General features: G+C 39.9%; 1 protein-coding gene across 2 annotated transcripts; it reads right to left on the bottom strand.

Moving 5' to 3' along the window:
* Positions 1-1,061: 1,061 nt before the first annotated feature.
* On the bottom strand, positions 1,062-16,638 carry scrn2 (secernin 2). 2 transcript variants are annotated; one of them, XM_047366064.1, is made up of 9 exons: positions 16,217-16,638; positions 15,414-15,576; positions 11,988-12,169; positions 11,450-11,649; positions 9,328-9,543; positions 9,041-9,206; positions 7,038-7,218; positions 3,192-3,348; positions 1,062-1,473 (listed from the first exon to the last, which is right to left on the bottom strand). In XM_047366064.1, exons 1-8 carry the CDS (start codon positions 16,354-16,356, stop codon positions 3,196-3,198), a joined length of 1,401 nt encoding a protein of 466 aa, XP_047222020.1. In that variant the 5' UTR covers positions 16,357-16,638; the 3' UTR covers positions 1,062-1,473; positions 3,192-3,195. The 2 variants fall into 2 exon arrangements, with proteins under 2 accessions (XP_047222020.1, XP_047222021.1); XM_047366065.1 differs by lacking the exon at positions 16,217-16,638 and adding an exon at positions 15,772-16,128.
* Positions 16,639-17,091: the final 453 nt, after the last annotated feature.

The raw sequence follows: 17,091 nt of genomic DNA, 5'->3' as shown, positions 1-17,091 counted from the left end.
TTTGTTCAAAAGAAAAGATGGAAACTGAAGATGAAAAGTTATGCATCAGAAAATGGTTTATCATTGTTTGATGCATGGCAGCTATTTAACAATTGAAATATATATATATATATATATATATATTTTTTTTTTTCTTCTACATTGTCAAGTGATTCTAATTTCTACCTTATACAGACAGCCTACAGTAAAGTAAAATATTGACACGTTTTAATTAGTTTGAACTTTGCTGAGAGAGAGAGAAAGATCTTGAGGGGGCCACATATGAGAGTAACAATTAACACACACATTTTGTGTGTGTGTATATATATATATATATATATATATATATATATATATATATATATATATATATATATATTACCCCCGGTGCCTCCCCAGCCCCCCCTCTAGGTCCGCCCCTAAGTACCGGCAAGAATTTAAAACTACTTTCACCCCTGGGTATATCTATTTAGGGGGTGAATGTGAAAACCTTTGATCTTGTTTTTCAGATGCCAGTTATTATAATTGGTGATATTTTTTTCCAGGATTAGACACAGCTTGAAAGGAATAAGATGTGACTAAGAAAACTCAAAGAGGTGTCTAATATTTCTTATTTCAGTTTGATTTCAGTAGGGAAATTGCTTGATTCGTCTTCCCATTGACTCTGACCAGCTTGCCTCTCTCTGGTAAAGAAATGTATCCCGATAGCATAACGCAGCAACTTTTGATTTGTCACAATGGACACAGTATGTTCAGGGCAATGCGCAGTGTCATTATTCTGACACACATAGTAAGAGTCAACAGAGTAAAGGGGGTTAATTAAAAACACCTGACACACGTTTTGTCATAATTACATACTTTTTTCTTCAAGTGAAAATAAACATTGATTTTTTTATATTTAATACATAAATGTTATTCTAAGCTATGTTTTTCAGAATTATTTATTTATTCGTAAAACAGCTTGACAAATATTAACCCTAGAGTGGGATTTAAGTATTTAAGATAACATCATCGACCCATCATTGGTTTAGGTGTGAACCAAAACAAAAAGAATAAAAACAGAAACACAACATACAACACACTTTGGAAAGGCTATGCACATCCTTTAATACTTATCTCCTCATGGGCAGCCATCAAACCAGATGACCTCTCATTCATCTGCAGCAGCAAACAAACTTTTAAACAATTGCCATACTCAGAGTATTTGTGCAACAATTTCACAGATCTACATGGACGCCTGTGAAGTCTACATCAATATACTCACTAATGAGGTGCAGTCATTGCTCCCTGGGTGATACAGATGATAAATATGCTTTGATTGCATGTGCAGCTCAGACATTTAAGTCTGTGTTAATGATGGAATGGGGTCAGAAATGCAGGTTGCATAAGTGAGGCGGTGGCCGACCAGATGAAGAAACACAGCAAATTTTTTAACAGTCCCAAGGCCTTCTCCTGCCACGGCGTGAGTGCTGGCGGGGTGTCCACCTGAGGGCGCTGTAACAAAGGACAAAAAAATGAACACACCTTAATGCTACAGAGCAGGACACTGCCAAACGTTCTGCTTTTTTTAAAGATGTAGACGTGTTACCAATCAGGTAATTGTGGTCCTGCTTACCATCTCTATTCATATAGAAAAACATCAGGGGCGGAGCTCATTTTACATACCGACATCCAGTTGCATGTTTTCTTAGGGTATGTTAAATTTTGATGAGATTTAGCATTTGTTTATTGACCCTCTGTGGTTGTATTTAATTAAATAACCTGATCTTAACTGAATTTAGTTGTTCTTTTTTATTCTATTCTTTTCAAATTTCAAACTGAGATTAGGCTCCAGAGAACTTTGAAAGGGGAGGCCAGATGGGGAACAAAGACTGACGCAGACAAAAATTAGTTTAATACTTTTGTTACTTTTCTTCTTTTATTTAATTCATATTCACTCAGAATATCATGTATATGTGGGGGAAGCTTGTGGCACAGTAAAGAGGCATGTGACCCATGTATGGAGGCCTTAGTCTTCGACATGGCAGTCTGGGGTTTGAGTCCCGGCAAGGTGATGTTTGCTGCATGTTTTCCCCCTTTCTTGGCCCCGTTTCTTGTATGCCTACTTCCAAAAAAAAAAAAAAAAAAAGCAAAGGCCACTAGTTCTGCAAAAAAAAAATAAAAAAAAAATATATATATATATATATATAATATTATGTATACAAAACTGTCTGCAGGAATCCCCATATATATCCGGGGTTCGACCCTTGACCTTACAAACTGCTGTTTCCTCCCTTCCCTTTCTGCCCCTTTCATGTCTGAAGACTGAATAAAGCCCACTATCAACATTGATTTTTAAATAAGAAAAGGAAGAGGTAGAGAAGTAGTGCCATGAACCCCCCAATACAGGACCGCTTCTATGTCCCCCAGTCCAGGTCAAGCCCAGAGCCCTGGCGGCTGGCCGCCTGCACAAACCCCTGCCAGTAAGACCGCCTAGTGCCGAGCAGTAGATCCCCCCTAAACCACCCACCAAAAACTCAGAAGGACCAAGTGAGGGAAAATTCAGTATCATCTTGCCAGTGAGCAAGATAGTGATTCCCAACAGAGCCCAGTTTGGTCTTTAGGGCCCACAGCCAGCCCGACACACCCCAGCAAGCTAAAGGCCGCAGGTCGAGAACCTACCACACTAGGACCTGGTACATGCCCCAACAAAAACAACACTACACCTAGAGGGGCAGCCCCTCCACCACCAATTCCTCGAAACATTGCTGGACACCTTAGGGCATCCCAACATCTCCAGTCACTGTCGAAACAGCGCAGGTACAGAAGCAGGAACAAAAGAGAATCATGCCACGCCAGCTTTTTAATAACCTGATAAAGAACAAGCATGACAGCAATGCATTGGTTGAAGTGGTTGTTACTTAAAATATCATGTAATATAAAAGGCATTTTGATTGTCTTGTCACTTTATCTATAGTTTACCATTTTTATGGCCACTTGCTTTTTCTTGTAGATGTTCCACAAAAGCCTGCTAAAGAGCCTTTCATTTATGAGTTAAACCTCTGAAGCATAAAAGACAATAACCAGAACCAGATTTGCTCACCACACCTTTAGAAAATAATTACTACTAACTAGCAGACCTGTAGGAAGAAATGCATTGTCTCAGATATGAATTTCCTATACCCATTCATGCACAGGATTCAACACTAAACAGAGCTCCTGATGCCTCCCACCTTCTCACTGGTAGAACTTAATCTCTGTGTCCACACAATCAAAGAACAGGTCTCCCAGTTCGTCTCCTGGTATCTCTCCACCGAGCATGGCTGAGATTTCGCTCAGACATTGCGACTCCAGATCCCTCAGGATGTCGTAGACGGCTAAACCTTCATCCTGCGGCAGACACACAACACACACAGATGTCTGACTGTCAACACCACCTGGGTCAGATGGTGCTCGTAAATCATTTGTTTAAGTTCACAGAAGCAGCAGCAATCTCTGACTCATCTGTAAAACACAGTTAAGCACCTGTAAATTTAAGATGACGTAAATTCAGATAGAATTGTACTTTTATTGTACAAGTCTGACACATTTGTAGGGGTTCTTTAGAAAATATGCTAAAACTTAGATTTGACATCCAGACATCTTCAATTATTGTTTTGCAAATCTTTCATATTGTTGCTAGTTTTACTTCTTTTGTGGCAGTGTGGGTTTTACAAGAAACAGCTAAGCTGAACTTCCCGGGTCTAATTCAGCTTGACATCTGCAGCTGCAGAAAAGTTCCTATTGACAGAAGTTACACAACTACAGTTGAATAATCGACGTTTGCTCTGAAGACAGATCTGCTGTGTTGTCAAAAACCAAAGCACTTCCTTTGTGAAAAAGGAAAGGATATGATTGATGTACCTACTAAATGCATCAATAAAACAGTGGTGTAGAGGGTGGGAAAAAGATACTTTTGGACAAGAGATTGTTCTTATAGCTCTTATATCTGGCGAAAAAACATAATAAACTTTTACTCCTGGAATCCTCATGAAAGAATATCTGTTGTTTAAATGTTTGGGTGTAGTTTACCTTACAGCCTTATTACCTTTTCAACTTAAAATTGTTTTGCTTTATGCTCTCCGCACCTGGTCCTAGTTTCTAATTACCACATCTGCTTTACTGTAATTATTGCCTTCCTGAGTATATTTTTTTGCCTGGCTTAATTTTCAAACAACAGCTTAATGTGGTAAAACCTTCCTTGTTTCAGTAATTTCCTGCTCATTTCAATTGTAGTGCATATGACCACCCCAGATCTGACTTTTAGAACAGACTTCGTTAGACCTGGTCCAATTAACCACTTATACCAAAGATAATGTCCAAACACCTTAAATATTTGAGTATTTTTAAGACCTTGCTTTGCTTTTTTTTTTTTAGCCAATTTGACTTGTGAAAAGGTGATTATCACCTTGTTTAATCATGAATTAGGCCTGTTTATTGCCAGACCTGTAGAATCATGAAATTTATCAAATTTAACCTGTCTGACAACAAGAAGTATGCTAAAAAGATCTCAAAAAGTAAGATATCATGCCCAAAGCTAAAGAAAGTGAAGAACATATGAGAACCAATTAACATCTATTAGTCTGGAAAGGGTTACAAAAGACATTTCTAAGGCTTTGCAACTCCAGGAAAGCCCAGTGAGAGCCATTATCCAAAAATGGAGAACATGTAACAGTAATAAACCATCCCAGGAGTGGCAGGCCAACCAAAATTACTTTAACTCATCCTGCAAATCACAAAAGAACCCAGAACAACAATTAAAGGACCACCAAAGGTCAGTGTTGAACAATAAAAAGACTGAATAAAGGCATCAATTAAAATGCATCCTTTGGAGAATTCTAAACCTCTGCTGGCCAGAAAGAACAAGACCAGGGTCTCATGTAAGAAAGAGTACGGAGCTTTCATACTAAAAGATTGCGATAGGGAGACATTCTGAAACTTGCACTGCACAGAATCAGATGTACGAAAACATGCGTAGACATGTTACCTTACACGTAGCCTTCATACATCCCAATTCACAGTGAATTTGGTGTAGCTGCATGTGGCGCTTAAACTGCCCGGACTTCGCCCATAAATACATATGCAAAGTAATGTAAATAACCTGGAAGGCACCCACCATGCGTCCAAATAACCATGACAACGGTGCTGTGACAGTCAAAGAACCAAACACGGTCCTTTTGGTGGAAAAACGCTAAGAGAGATTTTGTCTACACAGCATGAGGGAGTTTTGTAGTGAATTTCAGCAAACCAAAAACTACCTGAATGACATCAGTGACTCACACCTGGCTGAAAATAAAACGTCTGTTGGCTCGAACCCATTTAGTTCTACAATGTCTACATCAGATCATGGCACTGTCCAGCTGCTGCACTAAACTCAATCATAACTCAATGCTGATCAGTTTAATGAGGTAAATATGCCTCCTATATCTCTATTAGGAAGACTGTTACTACATACACAATGTGAAGTACTTTAAATCTACAACTATTCAGGACGTCACGTAAAAAAAAAGAAAAATACCTAAAAGGCTACGTCATTGCGTACAAACCCTTCTTGAGGTTTGTTCCTAACACAACTATTATAATTAGAATAATTATAATTATTATTATAGTATAAAGGAATCATGAGTTGAGGAGGCCAACGTGCTATTGCATTAGTGAGACACATTTGCGCAGCACAAATCGGTTGCACATATATTGAATTTAATTTCTATTCATAAAAGCATGTTCACGTACAGATGGGGCCCCTAAAACAGCATCAGTGTACTCCATAGCTCTGATTACATCCTCGCTGCAAATTAGAGCCACGGTTTAGGGGAGCTTTATATATCGGAGCAACATACGGACGAGGCAGCGTATGTGAGTTTTAGCTCTCTGTAGTTTATTATTGTCGATTGAAAAAGTTTGCGTGGCCAAGGCACATTTTCACGTCAGATCAAACATTTGCATGGATTTTCGCACACTTTTATGCAACGTTTATTTTAGTACATGCCGACTTGTGCATAAAACATTGCGCCACAAGGTTTTTCTGCGTAAGTACGCTTTGTACATGAGGCCCCTGGTGATTCAGAATAAGAACATCATGGTGGTAGCAATGTGATAGTCTGTGCATGTTATAATACTTCAGGACCTGGATAACTTGCTGTAATTGATGGAACCACGAATTCTGCTCAGCACCACAATATCCCAAATATGAATATCCTGCCATCACTTTAATTGTTCTGACAAGAGATATTTCATACCTCCCAGGGGAACATTCTTTATAGCTGCTTTAGCAAATAACAGTTTCAAGTTATTTTCACTAATCTGCTTTAATGCCTACTGTGAGGAAATGTTGATTGTGTAGGTCCAGTAAATATCATGCATCAAACTGACATCACTCAAAGATAAGTTGTTTTGACCAGGGGTCATAATCTGTCACATTTCCTTAGAGTAAACTGGCCAAGTAGGAATCAGAACCACAGTAAATGGAAATAGGGCATTATATAAAATCTTCAGAAAGCAATTCATAAATCAATTACAATATATGTGAGATTTGAGCATTTCTATGATTTTTTAACTTCATAATACCATCAAATTTACCTAACTACTAAGAGAATAAACTGATACGCAGTGGTTAGACACAGGTACAAAAGGGTTTGTAAATATGGAGACCAAATGGCAATTCATGGGTATGAGATGGAGCTACAAATTGGCGAACTGGTGAACTGACTCCCCCAGGGCCACAAGAGACAACTTAGCAAAGAAGCAACTTGAAATGTTGTCTATCAGTTACTATCAAACCCTGGCTTTGTTCATTCAGGCCTAGGTCTACCGTGCTCAATTTGACACTTATAGATCCAAATGAAGATCAAATTCAAAGTAGTTTATGTGCTAAGACGATTTTTTTCTGTTCACATGCAACACTAGCTCATCCCTTGAATTTTGGAGCAGCTGAAGTACAAAGATCTAATCTGCATGTACCCAAGATGAATGTTAACTTCCAGCACAGCCCGTTTCTGTCAAACGGCTTAATACTGATTAGCATCATAATCATTACCCACCGGTTTGGTCTCCATGATGTTGAGCGCCACCTGGTGGGCCTTATAAAGATCATGTCTGCGGTCCACCCGGCTTTGAAAGCGCGGCTGCTTCCTGACAGGGTCGTCTGGTCCGAACTGTGGAGAGACTACCCTTAGGACCGGGGTGGGACAGTCCGAGAAGATAAAAGGCTTGAATATAGACCTAAGCAGGTGTGGGGTGTTGAGGATGGGAAACATGGCAGAGAAATACAGAGAATTATAAGACAAGAAAAACACTTAAATGAAGCAGCCTATAGAGCCATTTCAAAATCCCACTCAAGCCCTGATATTTTCTAGACATTTTCTAGAGTCTGCACTTCAAGCTGAAAATGTCCATATGATTTTCTATAGACATTTTACATGAAGAAAACAGCACGATTTAAAAACGGCTGTAACACCATATTCTGTGACCACCGCATGTTGTGACCACAGAAGGCGCTGTTGCAATTTTACACAATATTCTGGCCTCAAAGAAGACTATTCTGCGCCAATTGCGTAATCTTGGCCGAGGAGAGTGGAGCAAACAAACACAAAGAAAAATCCAAGCAATCCTTGTCGTTTTTTGAAAACGTGACTTGCGTAAAAAATTCTAAACTCAACTCTCACACGATAAGAGAGCAACAGGACCAGCGCACATGCACATTAGTATTATTATTGATATTATTAAAACGTATTAGAGTAGTTGTTTTGTGTTGACACGTTTGTTTGCTTTTGTTACGATGACATAATAGGTAACATTAAATACAGATGGTCAGATAATATGACAGCTGATATCACAACTTGTAACCGTAGATACTGTAACTTATGGTAAAAGACTAAATAATTCAGCCAAACTGTTTCTGATGACTCTTTACCTCCAAAAATAAATAAAAAATAGCATTTGACCACAAACATCCTTATTATTATTGAAATACACACAGTCACAGAATATGACAGCTGTTACCCTATACTGTGACCATACTGTAACTTATAGTAAACGACTAAATAATTGAATCAAACTGTTTCTGGTGGCTCTTAACTTACTATAATTAATAAAAAGTAAAATTTGACCACAAACATCCTGATTATAAGTGAAATATCCCATGTCACAATGTATGATAACAGCTGTCAAATCCTGTGACTGTGTTTATTTCAATAATAAGCATGATGTTTGGCACATGCGCAGTATGACTGCAATCAGTGGAAATGAATGCGCACACACACCGCATAAAGGATGCCGACCAATTTAAAACTCACAGACAATGAAGACATTAACAATAACAGATTGCAGAGAACTGTTTGTGCTGCGGACTCTTTTGAATCTAACGACGGTTCACCAACAAAGTGCCCACTTTCTGCCCCCTTTTTTAAGCAAGAAGTGGTTGCGCTAGTTGATAAGTCTCAAAGAACATACTGATAACTAGTGGCAGGGCAGGGGAATCACACCTTTTTCAAGTTTCTAGTTCGGTGTTGCGTAGGTAAATCGTAATTAAAAAGTTGTCATGTATGTCAGTCAGTCAGTCAGTCAGTCATTTTCTAGCGCTTATTCCATAGTGGGTCGCGGGGAAGCTGGTGCCTATCTCCAGCAGTCTATGGGCGAGAGGCGGGGTACAGCCTGGACAGGTCGCCAGTCCTTCGCAGGGCAACACACAAACAACCATGCACACACTCATTCATACACCTAAGGGCAATTTAGAGTGACCAATTAACCTAACAGGCATGTCTTTGGACTGTGGGAGGAAGCCGGAGTACCCGGTGAGAACCCACGCATGCACGGGGAGAACATGCAAACTCCATGCAGAAAGACCCCCGGCCGGGAATTGAACCCAGGACCTTCTTGCTGCAAGGCAACAGTGCTTGTCATGTATGTGTGTTAACAAAAATGGAAAAACAATCCCGTTGTCAATGGATTGTTGTCATTTAAACAGGGTCTTCAAAGTCCCAGATATTCCACAAAGATTATCCCAACACGATCTAACTAATTCTTGCTTTAGCTGCCAACAAACCTGGATGGGTCTGGGGTGGCAGTGAAGAAGTGGATGCAGGGAAGGCTAGTGTCTCGGGGCAGCACAGACACCATGCTGCCTGTGGTGCAAAATCCTCCAGAGTCCATGCAGATGCCACTAGGTTTATCCCTCAGAATGGACATCATCACCGCCGCTGTCACTGAGCCTAAGAAACACAAAGTGATTAGTATCTCTGCAGGGTTATAATGGACAGATTAGCTTTAATAAACACTATAACTAACAGAATAATGAATAGAAAATGCCAAAATGTATTGCGGGGAATCTACCATCGTGCTGTTGGAGGAGTTCTGTGCCTCCCTTGTAGCGCTTCTTGGCCAACTCCATCCTGACAGGAGGGTTTTCAGGACTAAACACTCGAGAGAAGTTAAACTCTCCCAGGCCATCCCACCACCCCTGAGCCTTGGCCACGCTCCGCAGTTCTGGGTGCTCCGCTGAGATCTCGGTGTGGATGGTTAGCTGATTGGAAATGTTCTTCACACCCTCTGAAAAGAGCAAGCACACGTTTTTTAATTAACATTCTTAAATTGAATCCGAGATTTTTCTTCCTTAAAAGCATACAAAAAATTATAGTTTGCAAAATATTAAGAAAATTACCACATATTACTGAATAATGCCAAACAGGATATGTAATCCACCCAACAACTTCAGAAATTGCTCTGAGGTCTTCTTCAAGCAGGGTTTTCCCCAAAAGTCCCAAAAGTGAGACCGGGCTTGCAAAGATTAAAGGGCATATATCATAATGTTTTACATCTTATCCTTTTCAATTGTGTTCAGATTTGTTGCTCATAAGCCTTACTCACGCATTAGTGCAACACAATGGACACTTAAGATGAAATTGGTGATGAAGAAATCTCTGGCTCAAATATACGTTTATAAGGTAAAAAACTGCATGAAGATTCATCCAGTAAGATGAGTAAATTAGTAAAAATGCAGCATAGAAAACCAACAAATCAGTCCCCTATGGAGGAATTTAAAAGCTCTCTGTTGTGAGCACCATCTGACTGTAACCAGTGTTGGGCATGTCACTTTAAAAAAGTAATTCGTTATAGTTTTTAGGTACTTTTACTATTAGGTACCAAAAAGTAACTGAGTTAGTAACTGCGTTACACCACTATAAAAGTAACAAGTTAACAGCTAAAGTAACTATTGCGTTACTTTTTTGAAGTTTAAATATATCTACAAATTTAGATTTTTTTCTAAGGTTTCACAAGCCAGCTGCATAAAGTGGATTACATAGACATGTACTTACACCGAACTTTTAATATTTACTTCACATGTACGTTCTTGCCTTTTACCTCAAGAAGAATAAAGCAGTGTCTGTACTTCCACTTTGAAAACCAGACCCGCCATTGTTGCAGCTTACATCTGCTAGTTTGCCTGAGCAGGGCTGCTATGTGCATTAGTGGTCTGTGTGTAAACTGAACACTGCCTCTGATTGGCTTAGAATGAAGGCTTACTCTACCTTAGCCAATCATCATCACTTATGCGATTGTCTAAACCCTCACTCTTCGCTTCACCAAAGAAAGAAAGCTTAGCTCCTGTGGGTGTGAGCCACGACAGATGACAAGAGCTTCAATGAATAGCTTTAATTTATAACGTGCCCCATTTAATTGTCGGTAACGGCATTGTAACGCTGAAAAAAGTAATTCGTTTGATTACTCATAACTGAAAAAAGTAACGCTGTTTATTTTAATGGTGTTATTCCCATCACTAACTGTGACTAATCAAAGTGACAAAAGACCACTCGTGACAAAAATTGTAATTCAAAACATTAAAATTCTGGCATCATTATGGTAAATGTAATTGCTGCCTCAATTCTGACCAGCATTATTACTTTGACTTGCACAAGCATGAGTCAGCACATTTGTCATCAGAATAGTCTGATTTGTGTGCAATATTTGTGCAAGTCTCACTAATCATAATGTGTTTTACTCATAAGGGTCTAAATCCACTATAGTTTTGTACCTGTACAAACATTCTTCTAAAGATATTATCTGTCACACCAGTCCTTCTGCAGTTAGTTTTTCCGGAACATGTTTTTGTCGCTAAAAATTAATTGCAAGCTCATGCTTTACATTTGGTGGATGAAAGTGAAGTTATATACTGATATAAAATCAGACTGCAGCTGCAGTCAAACACTCACTCCTTAATTTGGCTCAGACATGGAGAAAAAGAGGAGTTACAACAGTAGCTCATTATCGTCGCTAATCATATAGGAGGATGATTTGGAATGAGCAGGCAGCAATTGAATACAACATGTGGAGATAAGCAGGTTTTGCACCCTGGCAGGATAAAACTTAAAAACAATTGAAAAATGGATTCTTTGTGCCTTATACTTTAAAATTTTATAGGATTTCTGCTTTCTAAAAACTGCCAAGCTCTACCCACCTGAGACTTTCTGTGCCACCCAGAGCCTTCCAGCAGTTTCGAGGACCCAGGCCTCATTGCGGTCCACCAGGAGGAAGGTGTTGTGGTAGCTGAAGGGTTCAGGGTCCTCCTTGCACTGCCCACCCTGGCCATGTTGCTCCAAGAGACCTGTAATGACCGTCAATGCTGCCCAGGCACTGTCACCACGCTCCAGTCCAATCCTGAAGATCAAATTCAAGCTGATCATTGAAATACAGATTTTGGTGGGCTTTGTTTACATTCTGTGTGTTTGGATTGAGGTTCTTCTTGGTTTGAGACATGCTTGCCAGCTCTGAAAGCTAGATAAGACTTTTTTACGCAAATATGAACTGATGTGGGCAGCACTTCCACATAGCATGCTCATGACAATCTACAAAGCCTGGTTATCAAAAAAGAGATCAAGTAATGTAATTATCAAAACTGTATTTAATTACAATAGGGAAAGATTATTCACTCTTAATTAGACAACCTTCTTTATAAAGAAGAATCAGAGAAATTAGAAAATTCTTCGGCAGCTCACCGGACAAGGTCCATGCCCAGCAAAGCCTCTCCAGGGACCACAGGCTCACGGGTCCAGACCGCCTCATTCCCAATACACACTCCTTGGTCATTAGCTCCCATTTCAGCACCCCACAGCCAGGCAGGTTTACTGAGGACGACGGCATATGTCTTCTCCACCTGAGGGATCTGGATGTACGTGCACTACAGAAAAAAATTTATTAATAGGAAAAAAAGAGGACTTTTGTTTGTAAAGCAGTTAAACTACATTGCACAGATGAGTTAGAAGCTACAACACTGTACTGTATTGTATTGAGTTCAGTATGCAAAGATGACAAGTCCTTCACCTTTGCCGACAAGAGCAATGGTGAACTTTAGTGGGTGAAATTTAACAAGTTTCACCAATCAAATACCAACTGAAGGCTTCAACAATGATAGCATCAGATAGTTTTCATTTGGCTATTTAGGACAACGTTCTCCTAACACACACATGCACAAAACTGAAACCACTGGTTGTACATCTCAAGTATTTGCTATTACGAACCTAACAAATCCAAAATTGCAATTATCCTCACAATATCAATGTGTGTAATATCCCAATTACAAATGACTGCTTGGATACATTATTTATTAGATACTATAGTTCAAGTGTCAAGTACATTCATGCTTGGCATATTGATAATATATTAGGCCAATTAATTGGATTCTAACTGCTCTTAAAGCTGTTGTAACAACATATTTTTTTACATATTTGTTAAAACTGTCACTCTGCGCTGACTGGAATATTAGACAGATGATCTGTGTACTCAGACTCAGCACTCAGACTCAGGTGGAGGCCTCAACAATCTCCTGGATCAAAGACTACCTGACAAACAGACCACAGTTTGTAAGACTGAATGGTTGTGAGTCTAACCAGGTAGTCAGCAGCACAGGAGCACCACAGGGGACTGTACTCTCACCATTCCTTTTCACTCTGTACACCTCAGTCTTCCAGTACAAGACAGACTCCTGTCATCTGCAGAAATACTTGGATCATTCTGATGGACAAGAAGCTGAGTACAGGAGCTGTTGGACCTCTTTGTGGAATGGTGTGGAAACAATCATCTCATTTTGAACGTGACTAAAACAAAGGAGATGATTGTAGATTTTAAGAGAAACAGGAATAAGTCAAAAACTATTTCTATCATGGGAGAAGAAGTGGAGGTGGTGGAGGAGTATAAATACCTCGGTGTTCACCTGGACAACAGACTAGAGTGGAAATGCAACTGTGAAGCCATCTACAAGAAGGGACAGAGCAGACTGTACTTCTTGAGGAAGCTTAGCTTAGGTCCTTTGGTGTTTGCAGCAAGATGCTGCATATCTTCTATAAGTCTGTTGTGGAAAGTGTGATTTCTTCTGCCATCATCTGCTGGGGAAGCAGCATCAGAGCCAGGGACTTAAAAAAGCTCAACAAGCTGATAAAGAAGGCTGGCTCTGTTTTGGGGACTCCTCTGGGACCTCTGGAGATCATTGTGGAAAGACGGATTCTTCATAAAATGAAGAACATTATGGAGAACCCTGAGCATCCTCTTCATGAGACTGTCCTACAACAACAGAGTTTCTTCAGTCAGAGACTTCTTCAGATCTGCTGTAAGACGGAGCGCTACAGGAGATCCTTCCTGCCCACAGCCATCAGCTTCTATAACGACTCTTTGAGGAAACCTTCATAATATGAGCTACAACAACATTTAATTTCCCTTTGGGATTAATAAAGTATTTTTGAATTTGAATTGAATTGTGTAAACAAATCTAGCTCCTCTGGCTGCTTCCAGTGGTCCTACTGCCATTTGCAGAAATTCATCGCTCCTGGTCAGAACCAACTAATCAGAGCCAGAAGGAATGTCTTAGCAGTGTCAATCATGCTCGTGTACGATCTGCTAAACACATGATGTATATTTGTAGTGGCTGCGATACAAAATCTCAGAAACAAAGGAGGCCATTTTGTATAAGAATCAAAAAAGAAAAGGGTCAGTAAAATGTGGGTTAATTGTAACTGCTATCATCATCATTTTCAGCAATAGTATCAGGATTATGTATCTTCCTGACATCATGCAGCCCTAGATCACACATGAAAAGAGGCAGAAAGTTATTTAGAAACAGATAAATGTGCTGCCATTGCTGGTCAAAACATGTTGAAAGTCTTCAAATAAATCTAACTTTTAATGCAGTAGCATAAACTCACACAGGAAAAATAAGAAAAATACAGCCTTTACAATTAGTACATTTATTTGGTGTGTGTGTGCGCGTGTATCAACGGTTTCTTGAGGAAAATGTGGAACCATCTTTTCAGAAATTCAAGTTGAAGCATGACAAATGAGGCAAAACATACAAGTAAATCCAACGAGGACAGAGCTAAAGCCCAGATCTTGGTCTCATTAAGATGGCGTGGGGTAGCTTTAAATAGGCTGCGCATGCAGGAAACCCCGTAAACATATCATTGCAAAACTGAGGTGTGGGGAAAATGTTTCTCAGACCAATGGTAGATAATGGCATTTCAGTTATTTCAACAAATGGGGGTAACACCAAGCTAATTAGGGGTTTAGGGTGTCCTAAATTTTCCTCAGGTAGAATACAGATTTTTATTATGCTTATTTTCATTTAAAAACAAGGTTAACTCGATGTATTACCTGTAATTAGATCCTTTTTGCTTTGACACCAATCTAGCGTCCACGTAAAGGTACCCACCTTTAATTAATTTAGGAAATTCAGCTATTTGGAAGGAACTTTTATCCAAGCTTATTTCTTTTTATGTTTCTTCCCAGGAGCCAGACTTTCTTGTATTATTTTTATTAGGTTACTGGCTGCTTTTTCGTTGACTTTAGGTCCACATATATGTGTTTTTGCTACTAAATAGCTGGTACCAATGTGCCTACAGTTGTTTTAAATATTTCCTTTGGTAAGTTGTTAAAATGATGTATAGGTCAGTGTAGCAAAAACAGAAAAGGATGCAGAAAGATGAGGACCATAATTAAACCAGAATGCAAATGTAACAACTTTTCACATTTTCTCACATTACAACCACAGTTCAATGTATTTTATTCACATGTTATGAGATTGGCCAACACAAAGTAGTGCATAATTATGAATTGGAAGGAAAAGGAAACATGGTTTTATTATTTTTATTTTATAAAATACATACATTAAGGTTTGTGGTTATATGTGAAAAAGGAGTATGAATACTTTTGCGAGGTATTAGGCCGCAATAGCTGTCAATACCCAATGAAAATTTTGAAAGACTCTCAGAAAGGTCATGTAACTATTGTTCAAAGCACCCACGTCTGTTGGGATATTTTACTTCTGATCTTCTGATCCCACACAACCAACCTAAAATCATGAGTTAAGGGGGTGGGGTCTGGTAGCAGTCAGATCAGTGTTGTAGTGAGACTGTGAGAATCCTGCCCTGCTTTACCTCCAGCATGGATCCTGGAGGATGAGATGCGGCAGGGTGGTAGACCACCTCCTGCACCTCATCCCGGGGACGGTCTGAGTTCTTTCCAAAAATCACGTGGTCATCGCGAGAACCGGGGGGTAAGGAGACAAAACAATCACATGACGTGGGTGCCTGTGCCATCCTGCAACAACAAAACAGCAAACGCAATTGTGAGGAAGACCTGGAGCTTAAAATATGCCAAATAAGCACTACCTCATGTAAACAACCCTGAAGTCTAACAGAGTGTTTGACATCCAGCACAAATGAGCTAGCCTCCTCCCTCTAACCATAATGTGCATGTGAAAAGTCAAGAGGAAGAGATCCCTCCGTTCCCCACCCGGCTCCTTGCAGAAAAAAAGTCCGCTCCAGCCGGTGCACTGCCCATCCCTTTCACGCACGGATTAGGTGGCAGTCTTGAGCAGAGCACTTTATTGACTGTAATCTCCACAAATCCGACCCCCACGTTGCTTTATTATCGCTCCTCGCACGCATTTGACACCGTGAATCGCTTTCGATCTGTAGATAATGTGTGGGGGTTAATAAAAAAAAAAAGTTGTGCCGATGGCAGAAGCAGCGTGTAGCGGAGCTCGTTGTTTAGAAAGAGCTGCGTTTATTACCAGAGATAAGGCCCTGCGCTGCCACTTCCCGAGCTCTACGCTTCGGCTCTGCTTATTTCCAGCAAATGAGAGGAGGTTTGGAAAAAAAAGAGGGAGGAGGTTGGATTTGGAGGGTTCGGAGTGTCTAAACTACAGCTAAGAGTTCGGTTGCCGGAATAAATTTACCTGTGTTTATTTTTTTCGGTGGAGGGAGCGGACGGCCAGCTGGGAGAAGACAGGCAGGTTGTAGAAACCGAGTCATGTGACTGAGAAATCCAAAGGTCTGTACTTAAAGGTCTCGTCTCGTCTGGCCACAAACAGCTCATCGTCTCTCAGAGTCCGGTTTACAGTGATGATGCAGCTTTTTTATCACGGGTCTGTCTCTTACTGGCTGCAAACTCAAAGCTGACGTCGCACCTGTAATCATGGGAATCCCTGCAAGTTTATACCAAATGCAATCCGTGAAAAGTGACGATAAGTGAATCTGTTGACTGGACTGCTTTTAGTTCTGCTCACAACTTTGGCCTTTATCAAAGTGCTGAAAGAAGAAAGACATTTTTGAAAAAAACTCGTTAAAAGCCTTGTTTACCACCAGCCTGCCACTGTGAAACATGGTAGTGGTAGAAGCATGCTGTGTGGGGGGGCTGAAGTCTGTAGGTTTTTAATGTCGTGCTTTAGCTTTGTTTTAGTTAATAATTGTAGACTTTTTCTTGTTTTATTTTTGGTATTTTGCCTGTTTTGTGCACGGTTCAATGTAGGTCCTGTTTTATGTCACTCCTGTTTCTAAGTAATTATCTGTTTAGCATGTTCTGTTTGTCTTTTCATCATGAGATTATCCTTTACTGCTGCAAACTAACAGCCAGTGTCCCACCTAAAATCATAGGAAATCCCTGCACGTTTTTTACTAACCCGTGCAATCCATAAATAACCAACTTTAAATTAATTGGTTGACAGGAGAAGTAGCTGGTCACCTGACCAATCAGGTCTTAATGTAGAAGCGGAAGCAGAAAGCCATTATTGAGAGTTAGTTCCAGGGTCGTTTTTATGGTGTCAAAACATTG

The sequence above is a fragment of the Girardinichthys multiradiatus genome, chromosome 5, assembly GCF_021462225.1.
Source record: "Girardinichthys multiradiatus isolate DD_20200921_A chromosome 5, DD_fGirMul_XY1, whole genome shotgun sequence".
Taxonomy (NCBI): domain Eukaryota; kingdom Metazoa; phylum Chordata; class Actinopteri; order Cyprinodontiformes; family Goodeidae; genus Girardinichthys; species Girardinichthys multiradiatus.
Note: the sequence above shows the minus strand (reverse complement) of the source record. Positions and strands in the feature narration are given on the sequence as shown.